This window comes from Cotesia typhae, unplaced genomic scaffold, assembly GCF_013202065.1.
Source record: "Cotesia typhae breed Kobodo isofemale line unplaced genomic scaffold, CoteBio_Ctyphae contig_33, whole genome shotgun sequence".
Classification (NCBI taxonomy): domain Eukaryota; kingdom Metazoa; phylum Arthropoda; class Insecta; order Hymenoptera; family Braconidae; genus Cotesia; species Cotesia typhae.
The window spans coordinates 1,751,680-1,765,735 of NW_027423741.1; the positions used below are offsets into that span (position 1 = coordinate 1,751,680).

General features: G+C 30.6%; 1 protein-coding gene across 4 annotated transcripts in view; it reads left to right on the forward strand.

Moving 5' to 3' along the window:
* Positions 1 to 13,640, forward strand: part of LOC141526134 (uncharacterized) — a 30,156-nt gene extending 16,516 nt beyond the window's left edge. For 2 of the 4 annotated variants that reach the window (XM_074240940.1, XM_074240943.1), the window contains 7 exons: positions 2,899 to 5,248; positions 7,211 to 7,574; positions 7,865 to 8,061; positions 10,053 to 10,442; positions 10,978 to 11,027; positions 11,967 to 12,172; positions 13,172 to 13,640. In XM_074240940.1, the coding sequence (XP_074097041.1) occupies positions 2,899 to 5,248; positions 7,211 to 7,574; positions 7,865 to 8,061; positions 10,053 to 10,442; positions 10,978 to 11,027; positions 11,967 to 12,172; positions 13,172 to 13,239 (3,625 nt within the window). In that variant the 3' untranslated portion in view covers positions 13,240 to 13,640. Of the gene's footprint in view, positions 1 to 1,082; positions 1,112 to 2,898; positions 5,249 to 7,210; positions 7,575 to 7,864; positions 8,062 to 10,052; positions 10,443 to 10,977; positions 11,028 to 11,966; positions 12,173 to 13,171 lie in introns of those variants that run through there. The other 2 variants (XM_074240942.1, XM_074240941.1) reach the window with 2 other exon arrangements.
* The last annotated feature ends 416 nt before the right edge of the window (positions 13,641 to 14,056 follow it).

Here is a 14,056-nt window from a genome sequence, read left to right on the forward strand (position 1 = left end):
GTGGTTCTTCTTCTTGTTAGTGAGATGTTATAATATTCCGTCATTTTAAATTAATATCGATGCTCTCATAGACTCGTAGTAAATCAAATAAATTTTTTTTCATTGATTCAATCGTAATTTGTATATTTTTTTTGCTCTTTATTTTATTAATAGTTCTATAAAATTTTTATTAATTTGTTATACTTTAAGCTTTCTTTTTAAAACGCTTATTTATCTTGAGTTCTGAAAGGTTTTCGTTATTTATATTACCGAGCAATGACGATCAATAAATTCTATTGAATGAGTTATCTTTAGCTTCCAAAAATTATCAATTTTAATGCAATATTGATCGGTGCAATAATTTATAAACATAAGTATTGAAAACAATATACAAACTTATTACCCTGCATCTTTTTTGCTTTGCTATAAATATTTTATTTCAAAGAAGACTCTTAAATTGGAGCTGTATACTTTTCTGTTTTTTATTGCATCACTTTGAAAATACAATATCATTTTTTAATTTTTATTATCGACAATTTAATTAATTAATATTTTTACAAATTTTACTCATTGATATTCAACGAAAAACGTCTCATTAAATTTTTAATAAAGGATTATTTTTTTTCCATCTATTTAATTTCAAAATTTTCGTATTTTTAATTTGAAAAAAAAAATGAGCTATTAAATTAGCAAATATTTCCAAAAATACTTAAAGACTTAGTGTTGAGCATATCGTCGGTATACAATCTCGAATACATGGAGTAGGAAGAATAAGTGAGTGGTAATGAGTAAGAAAGAGAACAATTGTAAACAGAAAGGAATCCACAAACACAGCAGAAAGTTTAAGCGTGGGATTTATCCTAAACTTCAATACATAAACATTGCCCTCATGACTTAAACTTTTGGCTCAGATTATCGGGAACAATCTACCGTAAATTTATATCTATCTCTCTAACCATAATATAAGTTTATATTTTGTGGTGACAACACTGTATTACAGTTTTTTTTCTTTTTTTTTTTTTTTTTTGCATTAGTATCAGTTTTAAATAAAAAAATAAAATACCCAGTTATTTAGTTGTTTTTGTCAACAACTTTTGCCGATCATTGTTATTTTCATAATGGATGAATCGATGTGAGTGTAACTGAACTTGTTAGTTTAATAAAAATCGTTTAACTTCAATGAATAAGTTATTCATTACGAATAATAATTAATAAAATTAGTTAGAGATGTTTTAAATTGTGAATAAAATTACAAATACATTTTGGAATTGTTATTTTTCATCAATGACAAACAAGCTTTATATTATACATACCAAATATAATACAAACGTGCTCGGTCTTTTTAGGAACGAACCACAATCTCAGATTTTTAATGTAATTTCAAGTCTGTCAGAATCTTTTCGTTTAAATATATTCTGTCACTTGGAAAATCAAATAGCTGTTTTTCTCTTTCAGTCTTTATTTAAAAATATTTTTCGTATAAAAATATAATCTTTAATAATAAATTCTAAAATATTAAACTCGAATATTTTTTTTCCATCAATTTATTATTGCGTTTTGCTCAATATTTTTTCCATAACAATATATTAGTATGATTTAATCTAAATTCTCGGTAGCTGACATGTTTGCTTCTTATCCCATATAAATTTGAATTTCATATTTTAACAGTCACTCGGCGACGTGATTTAAATTGCAAGTTTGTTGAGGCGCGACATATTCGCTTAAGTATCACCCCAAAGTGTTATCTGAATCTGTATCTGTGCTTGGTTTATTACTCTCAGCAGATGGAATATTTTTTTTGTGGTTCTGGTACTTAACGACCTGTAAATAACCCAATATAGATTTGAGAAATATAGCGAACCTGTCTAGAGCGGAAGCTGATGGTTGTGACTATAATCGATATTTATATTTATTTTTATACACAATTTTAAGAGAAGATCTTACACTGAATAGTTGCCATTAAATTTTATTTTATTTTATTTTATTTGTTATAAGCCTGAATAGAGAGATGCATACTGAGTATGAAAATCAAAAATAAAAAATTCTTCATTTCTTCTCACTTGACAATAGATTTAATGGGTCGTTCAAAGATTTGTTTAATCTACCGTAAAATTATCGTCCAAGTTTTCGTGGCACAATTATGAGACAATAAATTACAGTCTGAAGACAAAGCTAACCCGACAATTGAATCGATAAAAATTAATTGTTTTACTTTTATTATATAACCACTTTTAAGACTAAAACATTTTATAAAGAAAATAATTTAAAACTTAATTAGTTGGTTAAATTAATTTAATGAAAATAGCTTCTTTTTATCAATTCAAGTACTTGGCTGTTTTTTCTTGTAAAGATTCTCAGCAGACGCAGCGTTATTATGTGAAACAGTAATTAATTTTTTAAACTCTCGACAAAAATTACCCAGTGATTTTTTTTTTCGATGACAACTCACTTTATTTGCTATCCTTGTCGACTATTTTTAAACTTCCATTGCATTGATTATCAATTAAATTACTACTTAAAAATCGATCCGTCAGTCACGTCAATTAACAAGGTTATAAAAATAAATTTTCGGGCCCGTGGAAGCTCGGGAAATTTGTTTTTTTTTTTTTATCAAATTAAGGGAAAATTTTAGACAGCTTAAAATTAGTTATTTTTATATGATGTGTTTATAGATCATATAAAAAAGCATATAATATTTTTATTTTAACATCAAAAAATTTTTTTATGTCCCAACGATATTATTCGGAAGAGGTTCATTAATCGATCGATTAATTTTGATACCTGGATGATATTTTCAATATAAATTTAGTAGATTGAAGGCAAATTTTGCTAAAAAAAAAGTTTACATTTTTAAGCACTTCCATTTAAATTAATCAAATGAATAACAAAGTCCAAGATGAATAAATACATTTTTTCCAGGCACGTGGCAATCGACGAGGAATCCCCGAGCTCGTCGTCTCACTTGCTGGCAACGCCATTAGAAGTGACAAAACCGGGTCCCAGTACAGTAGTTTCAACATTACTGTCAGTGAAGGAAAAACTGTCAAGCACCATTGGGTCCCTCGAGAGTAGTTGCTCGCCCCAAAAAATAGCTGTAGAAGACAACGAGGACTTCGATAACGATAACGGCGTCAATATATCTCGGCAAGCCAATGTCATTGTTGGTGATAAAATCCTCGAGAAACAAGAATATCATCAATTACGAGAAACTTATCGGGAACAATCAAGAAGTTCACTGTCAGCAGAAGCACCCGAAGCAAATTGGGACACGAGAAAGGATAGCGCGGTGTGTCTTGACGACACTGAGTTGGACGAATTGGATGAACTCAAGGAAAGATTGCTCCTCCAAAAAGTCGTTCCCTATGATTCGATAAGGAACTTGTCCTCCAATAACACAATTACGTCTAACAGCAGATTACCTCCGTTACCAAACAACCAACGGATTCCCGCAGTTTACGCTCCATCCTGCAAAAACAGTGAAGATTTGAGTCAATTGGAGAAAGATTCGTCGGTTGTAAATCATCCGACTTTAGCGAAGTATTATCGTCCGAGACGCGAGAGCAGCGGTTACTCCAGTAACCTGAGTACTTTTGATGAAGATCGCAGAAACTCAACAACCATCGAAACACTGCAAGGCTTCAGCAGCGCGAAAGATTTCCAGAGAGAAAGGCGAAGATCCTCGTCAGCAAAGCGATTGAATCTCAGTAGACTTACATCCACCAGAGAAAGAGAAGACGAATCTGAAAGAATGCCAACTTCAGAAGTTATTTATCGGAAAGTGTCAACAGCAGGGCTCATTGAGATGCCGAATATTAAGGAGCTCAAAGAAATAGCCGAGGACGTTAAATGTTCGTCTCCTGATAATGATGATGACAATGATATTGTATGTTTGCCGGGATCGAAAAACCAGTTGGATGTCAAGAATGAAGCTGATGGAAAAGAATCGTTGAGTTATATTGGGATTAAGAAAATGTCAGTTTATGATAAAGAGTATGAAAGTCATATTAAAGGGGACGCTGATGATATGTCGGAGGATGATGGACGAGATTGTATCGATGCCTTGAATAGTGTCTCTGAGAGGTCAGATTATAAAAATATCGAGGAGATTCGTGATAGACTTGGACAAACGACCTTGATCAGTAGTGGTGATACTGATGAAAAAATGAGTACAGCAATGCTGAAAGATACGCGTCAAAGCATTGTCGATAAATCTCTTGAGGTTTTATCAAGGACACATGACAGCGGATTAATAAAAAATAATCTAGAATCATGTTGCAGAGAAAAAGATAAAAAATCTGAGATAGAATTAGAAAAGATAGTTTCTGGGAGAGATTGTTTACAGCCTTTGAAGTCTGATAAAAAGGTGGATGATATAGACGGATTTAGATCAATAAGTAAAGTGAGTTCAAGATCCCAAAGTTTCAATATCGCTGATGAAAGTCTTCGTAAACCTCTTAAAGGATTGACGTCCTCTCCAAACTCAAGTCCCAAATCTACGAGGCATCGCAGTAGAATAATCCATCAGTATAGTTCGCCTTTGTCCTCGACGATGGAGCTGGAAAGCATTTCGGAGAGACCTCTGGATGACGTGAGTCCTTCTTCATGCACTACGCAGAATCTCACTGTCGTTGTTGACAATCACGATGAAAATGATGGTGATAATGATGATGACGATGATAATGGTGATGTTCTCATTGCTAAAAGACGCGCGAATCGCATCAAGAAATCGCAAAAACGGAATGAAACTGAAGAGTTAGACACTAAGAAACTGTTCCCGAGGTCTGTTAAAGTCTACCAGCTGCTGTCGACCCAGTCTGAGGACCGCGAGGACGGAGAGCCCAGGCTGATGGATAGACGAACGTCTCTGCAGATAACTCGCCACGACATTGAAGAAGAAGCTATTCCTGGGACGACTCTGTGCATCCCAGATGATAAGGTGCTTTTGCACACTGAAAGCGCACCCCTGATAAAGTATCAGCCGGTTCAAAAGAACTCGTGCTTGGAAGCTGGATCGTTCAATGCCGCCAGATCGTCCCCGGTTGGAAAACTAGCTTCCCATCCCAGTGGAGCTAATCAAAGGTTGGGAGATACCGGAGCCGTTGGGATCAGACCTATCTATCCTTATTGCCCTTATTCGCCGTACGGTAGCCCGCAGGGATCGCCTAGGATACGCAGACGGCCACTTCGGGAAAGTAGAAGAGTCAGTATTGATAACAAGCAGGGCGCATTCCAGCTTAATCAATACAAGTTGCTTGATAATATTGGACAAGTAAGATTTCTTTGATGTTTTTTATATTAATGGTATTTTTTTTTTAATTTGATATTTATTCTTTTTTTGATGTAAAATATCAAATTTGATGTAAAAATATTGGAAAATTTTTGCATCAACTTTAATTTGTTGATCAAATCTCAAAATTTACAAATTATTCAAAAATTTATGATCAATTGTTGAATTACAACCATGCAATTTTTTTATTTGTTCAGTTTTTCATCGAAAAAAATTTTTTTCACCTCTAGTTTTTATTAGTTATAACTCATCCATGACAAAAATGATGTATCAATATATTAAAAATATTTTATCGATATTTTAATCAAAATTATAGTCTAAAATCTTTTGCCAAAAAAAATTTCACAATCTTTCTGTTTTTTTACTAACGAAAAATTTTTTATAAACTATTTAATGCAAGGGTCAGTAATCTAAAACTTATTCATTCAAGTTTTTTAACACTCCTACGACAATTCTCAACTAAAATAGCCGTCGTTGAATAAAAAATAACTCTAGCCTTCAATTACTTGTATACGTCACGAACTTGCAATCGTATTCAATAACAACTGTACAAGTCGAAGATAATTTTAAAGCCGATACGGAATGAATTAACTAATCGATTTCTAGTATTGAAAAAGGAGCTTTTAATAAACAAGCAACATTTAATTATTCTATTATTTAAGAATCACAAATAATTTATTCTCTGTCATTTTTTAAGAGTATTTAATTCGACATGTAATGTATTCCATAAAAGTAACACTTTTTCGAAAAACATTCATAACTTATAGCTTAGTAAGCGATTCGTAGTAATCTTTTTCTTCTTCACAAAAACTATGATAGGGGAGACGACACAAGAAATGATTCATGAGTAAGCGGTAAAAAAGCGGTAGAATAGCTTGCGGACGAAAATTAATCGTAATTAAATAGCCTTCACTAGCTCCAATCTAAATGAGTTCATGGAGATACGTCCCTAGAGGCACGTGTGTTTATTATTTTTTTTCTAAGAAGAAAGCAAATATTTTTTGTGATTTTTTTATTCGTTGACTTGTACGTCTTGGGGGAAGTTTCTAAGGTCATATCGGTGAATTATGGAATTAGATTCAAGTCGAGATAAAATCATGGAACTTTATGGATATACTGTGATGTGGTTAGAATAGGTGAAGACACCAATATTTCGCTCAAGTAAGGACGATCAGTGTTATGGCAGCAATAGACTGAGGTCACAAAGAATGCATAAAAAGATATTGGATAGAGCTCATACACATAACATGACGACACTCTGGTTTTATAAGACTTATATTATATAAGCTTATTTTTCTTCCTATTCTTATTCTTCTTTTCCTTCTGTGCTAATACTATTACTATGCTATACTTTATCTTCTAGTATTCTTCATCAGCCTTTGTCACTACTTTAGTTCTTTTTCTTTCTTCTTTCTTTTTTTTTTTTTTTGCTATCGAATTGAGGGTACTTTGCGTCAAGTTTCACCGGATCTTTTTATCCCACAATACTTATAAGAGTTTTTTTTATTCACTGTTGTATGGATTATTGTAATTTGAATACAGTGTCGATAGAATATAAGAATATGAGAGAAGAAAATTCTAAGGAACAGATTTTATTTTATGGATAAAATTTTTTTTACCGACCAAATTAAATTGTTTTCCATAAATTTTTTTTTTTTCATTACTTTAGTGCAAGTTCACATTATCAACAATAGCTTCTTTATTTTTAAATTCAAATATTTAATTTACTATTTTACTAACAACTGGATACAATTAAAACTTGAAATAGTTTAGAATTAATTTTGACGTTAATTAAAAGTTAGAAATTCATTTAAATAGAAATACAAAACTAATTATTCGAACATTTAATACAGTTTTAATTTCTAATTCCATTGCAGTCAAGTAAATGATTATTTACATGATTTTTTATTTTTCTTTTTCTCGAAAATTAATTATTGATTTCAGGGTTCATTTGGAATAGTTAAATTGGCATACAATGAAGAGGACGAAACTCATTACGCGATGAAAATCTTGAGCAAAAAAAAGTTAATGAAGAAGGCGGGAATATTTGGGAGAATGGCACCTGGGAGAAAAGGAGTCTCAAATCCACTCGCTAAAGTTTATCGGGAAATAGCGCTACTTAAAAAGTTGGATCATCCAAATGTCGTGAAACTGGTTGAGGTACTCGATGACCCGGATGAGGATAACTTGTACTTAGTCTTTGAATTGGTACAAAAAGGCGAAGTACTTGAATTGCCAACAGACAAACCTCTTGACGAAGAAACTGCGAGGATTCATTTTCGAGATGTCGTTTTAGGCGTTGAGTACTGTAAGTTTTATATTAATACTAGAAATTTAAATAGCGCGCGCCTTTCGACCAATAAGGAATCAGATCCCAATTTTTGCGAGTTTCGACGATTGATTAATTTTACACTTGTTGATTTTTCTATCAATGCAGTTATAAAAACAAAGACAAAAAAGACAAATAATTCATAATAAGTTTGAAAGAATTTTTTTTTCACCGAATTGAGTAAATTCAGTGTTTGTCCAAAAAAAAAAAAAAAAAAATATTAAATTTTCATAATTTATAATTAATAATTTATTGACTGTATTTTTCAGTACACTACCAAAGAATAGTTCATCGAGACATAAAGCCAAGTAATCTATTGGTAGACAGTGACGGCCGCGTGAAGATTGCAGACTTAGGAGTGAGCGCAGAACTCCGAGCTCCTGGTGAACTTTTATCTGGATCTGCGGGAACACCAGCGTTCGCTGCGCCGGAAACAACAGTCCCCGGTGCTCAGTATTCTGGAACGGTGAGCATTAGTTTGTCAATAACTTCTATTCGGGTAGATTGATATTTCATTCTTTTTGTCTATTCACACCTTTCAAGAATAATACTGCCGGGTGCTCAAGCTGAGGCTTCTGATATTCGATGAAAGTTTTTCAATGGAATCCCCGCCCATTCTTCGTGTCTCCTACCTTTCATCTCTCTTTATTTATCCTTCAATATTTATTTAAATTTTTTTTTATCAATTTTTAAAAGAGCAAAGCATTCAAGTTTTTTTTTTTTTACATTAATATATTTTATAAACTTTGATTTTTGACGGTTTGTATATTTTATCCCGTACAAGTTTAAATTTAAAAAACGACCCTCACATTTCAGCGTTAAAAGCCATTTTTCGATGCAGTTTTGGCGCGCTCTGTTATTCAAATAAATAGACAGATGAAAAATTATTAAGTACAATATTTTAGAACGAAATAATTTTTCACACTATTCACATTAATCAAACTGAATATTCTCAAAAAAATAAAATTGTATGGAGTAACTTTCACGCTTTAAATTCTGTTTCATTCGCATATGTGTACATATATGCAGCCATAATCAATCTCACAAAAACACCCACTACTTTTGTTTGTTAGGTCTTTTATCATTTGTACATAACATGAATTCCCTGAATTATTTATAAGCTATAAATCTATTTTTTCACCCAAGAAAATTCTTCATCGTCCTATAATATAATAATAATAAAAAAATAAAGCTCGAGGAAAAAAATATCAGCAGCGACCCTCCATTCAAGATTAATTTTCGAGAAATTTACGAATAATTTGTGGAAAATATTCGGCCATCAATTTATCATTATACCACGACTTTATTAGTTATTCCAATATCGTATGACCCAGAAATGTATACCTCTATTCAAGAAAATACACGAGCATATTTTTTCCTTTTTTAAATAATCAATTTTATTCTATTAAAATTAGAGAATTATTTATGAGCTCAAAATTACTTCATTTAAATAAATTATAGCTTTTAAAAAAATTAAAAAAAAAAAACGTTTTAATAACAAACTAAACTAGAAAGTAGAAATTAATTTTTTTTTAATGATTTTTGATAAGTTTATAAAAAAAAATAAATATTATAATAAATAATTTTTTGGTTGATATTTGTAGACTAAAAAAAATTTTAGAATAAAAAAAATTCTTGAATCAAATAAAATTTGCTTAAACCAAAAAAAATTTTTTTACATAAATCAAATTAATTTTTATTCAGTCTACAAATATCTACTAATAAAAAATTTATAATATTAAATAAAAAATCACCTCTTTTTCTCATTAAATCAATTAATTTTTCAATAGAAATTAAACTTATTAACTCCGACACTGCATTGTTGAAATAAAGAACTCCTTTTGAGAGAAAGAAAAAAAAAAAGTAGAAGTTTAATTTCAATTAAGATTTCTCGTGCATTTAATTCAATTTAAAAGGACACTATAATCTAATTTTACAGCATTCACGCTGATCAGTTAACTCCGCGGTAACTTGCAATTTAATTCATGTAGTTTTATATCCTCTGTTAACGATTTTTTAAATTCAATTCAGTTCCTCACTCCTGAATCTGCAATATAGCGTCAACAATCAGCAAGGACCGTGAAGTGAGCACAAGTTCTGAGTGACAAAATGACAAAATGACAAAATTTTAACGAGTTAATTCCCATTGGCATAGCGAGCATCCGATAAAGAGCAGAGAAGAAGCTAAAAAAAAAAAAAAAAAAAAACTTTCATCTATTTTTCATTTTGCCTTCAGTATAGAGCGATTTTATATGTACGTCGCTCGATAAATTGCCTACGCGTGAGTGTCTCTTGAGTGTTCAACCTTTTGTATGAAGATGACATGAATGCAATATAATTTTGATATAAATCAGTGAGAACAATCGCCGCTTACATCTTTAACAATGTTAAACTAAATTAATCTAAAAATTGAATAATGTCTTACAATGTTAAACAAATAATGTTTTTTCTTCTCAGCTATGCGATGTTTGGTCAATGGGCGTGACTCTGTTCACTTTGGTAACCGGAAGAGTTCCTTGGGATGGTTCCGGAAGTATAATAGGCGTTCAAGCGGCCGTTAGAACAGAGCCATTACGATTTCCTGATTCTATTGTACTTACGGATGATTTACGTGATCTGATAATTAGAATGCTGACTAAAGATCCGGCAATGAGAGCTAGTCTGCAAGAGATAAAGACCCATCGCTGGTTAACCAACTACGGAAAGGAACCACTACCAAGCGAGGCTGATAACTGTCGGCTTCCGGTCACCGTTACCGACGAGGAGGTTGCACGGGTTGTCACAAGAGTACCTAAGCTTGATACGCTCATTCTTATCAAAACTATGCTCAAACAGCATAGTTTTCAGGTAAACACATCAAAGTCTTTTTATTTTGCATGTAATTAAAATTTTTGTATGATTATAAAAATTTTTTATTGTCTTCTACTGAAAATTTGGAGATATAATTTTAATACACGCAAAAAATTTTACATTTCAAATTTTTACAAGAATCGGAAAATTTCAAATTTTGGAAAAAATAATTAAACGCCTTTTTATACGCGAAATTTCGTAAATTCAAAATTTTTGATTAAATATTTTGGAAAAAAAAAATTAAATACTTTTTTTTAGACAAAATATTACGCATTCAAAATTAATATTAGAAATTTAATTCTTGAATATAGTGGTCACTTTATTTTCAAAAAATATTTAATACCAAATTTTGAGTCACTCAATTTATTATATTTTAATTGTGAAAGCGATATACAAACTCATTAATTAAAATACATAATATTTAGGAAATATTCAGTCGTAAATTTATTTGTGAATAAATGTTTATTTTTACGAATAACCCACTCGTTATAAAATAATAATAATTATAAATGAAAATTTTGATTATCTGCAGAGGCGGTGGAAACAATACAAATATATCCGTCACTCTGTAAATAGGAGCATGTACGTATATATTTAAACGCATATAGAGATTTATAGAATGCAATTTGGATGATGAAAATATCGCTCGAGATGCTTACGCTATACTTAATTAAAATATAAAACTAATTTTGGAAACTAAAATAAAAAAAAAAAGCCTGATTTTTTTTTTTTTTTTTTTCATATATACATATATATAATATATATAAATATATGAAAAATTGATGTGGGTACTCAAATGAAAAGTCTCGATGAGTGTAACACCGGGATGAGCTTATATCTTTAAAAATGTCAATAATTAATAAATGAGCAAGCTAAAACGCGCTAAATATTTTTATTCGTAAAGCTTAAAGTTGAATCGAAACATTTACAGACTATTGAATGCTTACAACTAAAAAAGACACCATGGAGACAAAAAGTTGTTATTGTGCCTCGGGTTCCTTTGCAGTGAGTCACAAATTGAGTGACTAATGATCAATCTTAAATTCATAGCTATAAATAATAATAAATGACTCGAGCGTAAGCTTATTAAAAAAACGCAGAAGTAAATGTGACCTCGCGGAAGGTGACAAAAAAGTAAGTATAGATAAAAGTTGAGCGTGACCTCGATTTTATGATGGTTGATACCGTATTGATGTTGATGACTGAGGCCCAAGGACCGAGCGGCGACTACATGCATCCATCGTGTTGATTAACGACTTGGGTATTCCCCTGTGATCTGTGATCGTAGATAGAATGACGAGAAACATTTAAAACAAAACAACAGTCAGCGACCCTACGATCGACGCCCGTGTCCTTGTCATTTGATAAATTGAACTTGTCATTATCAAACGAGTTCAAGGAAGAGCGTCTTGTCGTCCATTAAATAGGATTTTTTCTTTATTATGTAATTAAACTTTGACCTTATTGGTCGGTGTGTGTGGAAAATGTTTCTAATATATCTGTGATTAACTTCTGTTGCAGAATCCATTTTTACCTAAGCGGAGTGCAAGACCAGCGGGTCGAGATAGTGATCAAATGTCTGGTAACCTCAAGCTTGCCTCAACTGGTGATGATAGTGCCGTTATTACTGAAACTCAAGAATTGGCCAAGAGCAAGACTCAGCAATTTCACAGAGCCGGAAGGAGCAATTCTGCTCCCGATTCGTACGACTGGCAGACAAGTGGAAGGTAAGATATTTCTTTTTGCTTTTAGTTATTTACTTTGGATGTTCTAAAATAAATTAAGATACTCAAGTAATGCATTGCCTTTTTTTTTAAATTGATTTATTGAACTTATTGGACGGTAAGAGATCAATTCTGAAAGTAAAGAAAGTAATTTAACAGATGCATTTAATAGTGCATTTTTAAAAGGCTCTGGAGGTGCATAATCTGGAAAAAAATATCCTCAGTTAAAAATATTGAAGATTTTAACTTTCAATTTATTTTTTCAAATTATTACATAAGAATTGGAGCAAAAATTTTTTTGAGATGAATTTTATTATTTTTAAGTAAATAATGGTGATTATTTCTTAATTTAAATCACTCTTGATTTTTTTTTCAAGTCAAACTTTGGTTTGAAAAAAAAAAATTTGTTATTTTTTAAAAATTTAATAAAAATGCGCTTGATGTAAGACCCACAGAAAAAACCGCAGTAATACCCACACTTATCCAATGAATTTATCAAAAAATTGCTTTAATTTTCTTAAAAAAAATTTTTTCAAAAGAAAAAAAAATAAATTTGATTAAAATTTTTTTTGCAATTTAAAAAAAAAATTGTGTATATTTTAATAAGAAAATTAAAATATTTTTTGATAAATTCTTTGGAAAGTCATACTTTTTTTTTAACTAAAAATTTGTGACAAAAATTTTTTGCATGAGATTTAATAAATTTTTTTGTTTTTAATTAAATTTACCCGTCAGAAAATCTTGAGTTACATATGATAAGTTTATAATCTCAACGGAGACACCTCTCAATTAAAATTTCAACTTTATTTCAGAGAAAATAATTAATTTAACTCACCATAATGCGTTATAGCAATTTATTTCTAACATAAAAAAGCTTTAATACAATTTTTAATAATCATTAGCATAAATTATACCGACTTTTTAAAAACTAATGAAAATATCAAATAAAATCTAATTAATAATAAGTATTGTAGACTGCAATATTTTTTTGTCATTCTGCAGACAAGTATCAATCGATACACCTTTGTCACCAGTTACGGAAGCCTCGATTCAGGAAACAGAAATCGTGAAGCGGTGACACAGCATTAAATCAATGAACGATAAAGCTCATACTCTGCAGGGCTCTCAGTGACAAATGGAGGAAAGCATGTCTAGCTAGTATGTGCTTGAAAAGTTTTAAAAGTCGGGACCAAAAAAGATAACCGATGATGATGATGATGATGATGATTCAATGAAGAAGTAAACTTTTTATTTCTTTAAAAACTATGGTTGAGAATCGCTCAAATAATAATCAACGAAATAAATCTTCCAATCTAGTATATTCTTTTTTATTATGATTATCATTATGAATTATGATCAATTATCTGTTGTCAGTATTGAGCACCGTTCGTGCGCTATAATTATATATAATATGTATATGAGTATAGATAAAACAATAAAACACATTGCATTGATTTTAATATAATAAAAATGGTTTAGTAATGTGATCGTACGATAAGACATGCTACTTTCTTAACAACAAACACGTCATTGATTTATCATTACTTTCATCTGTAACCAAATAATTGAGGCATTTTTTTTTTGTTGTACATAATAATTTTTTTTTTTAACAGATATCTTTTTTTAATTTTTTTTTTTTTTAATTAAGTAATCTGAAGAAGCAAAGATTCATTTTATAAAATTATCTTCAATAAAAATCTTCAAAGCTGGAAATAATTTTTTCAGAAGTGGATAAAAATTCACTTCAGCATATTGATAGAACCTAATATCATACATATTAATTTTTCTTGTCGTAGTTGTACTATGTACTACTTTTAAACGTACCTGATATGATTTAACAAAACTTTTTTATCTTGTCATAATTAAAAAAAAATCTTCAATAGATTG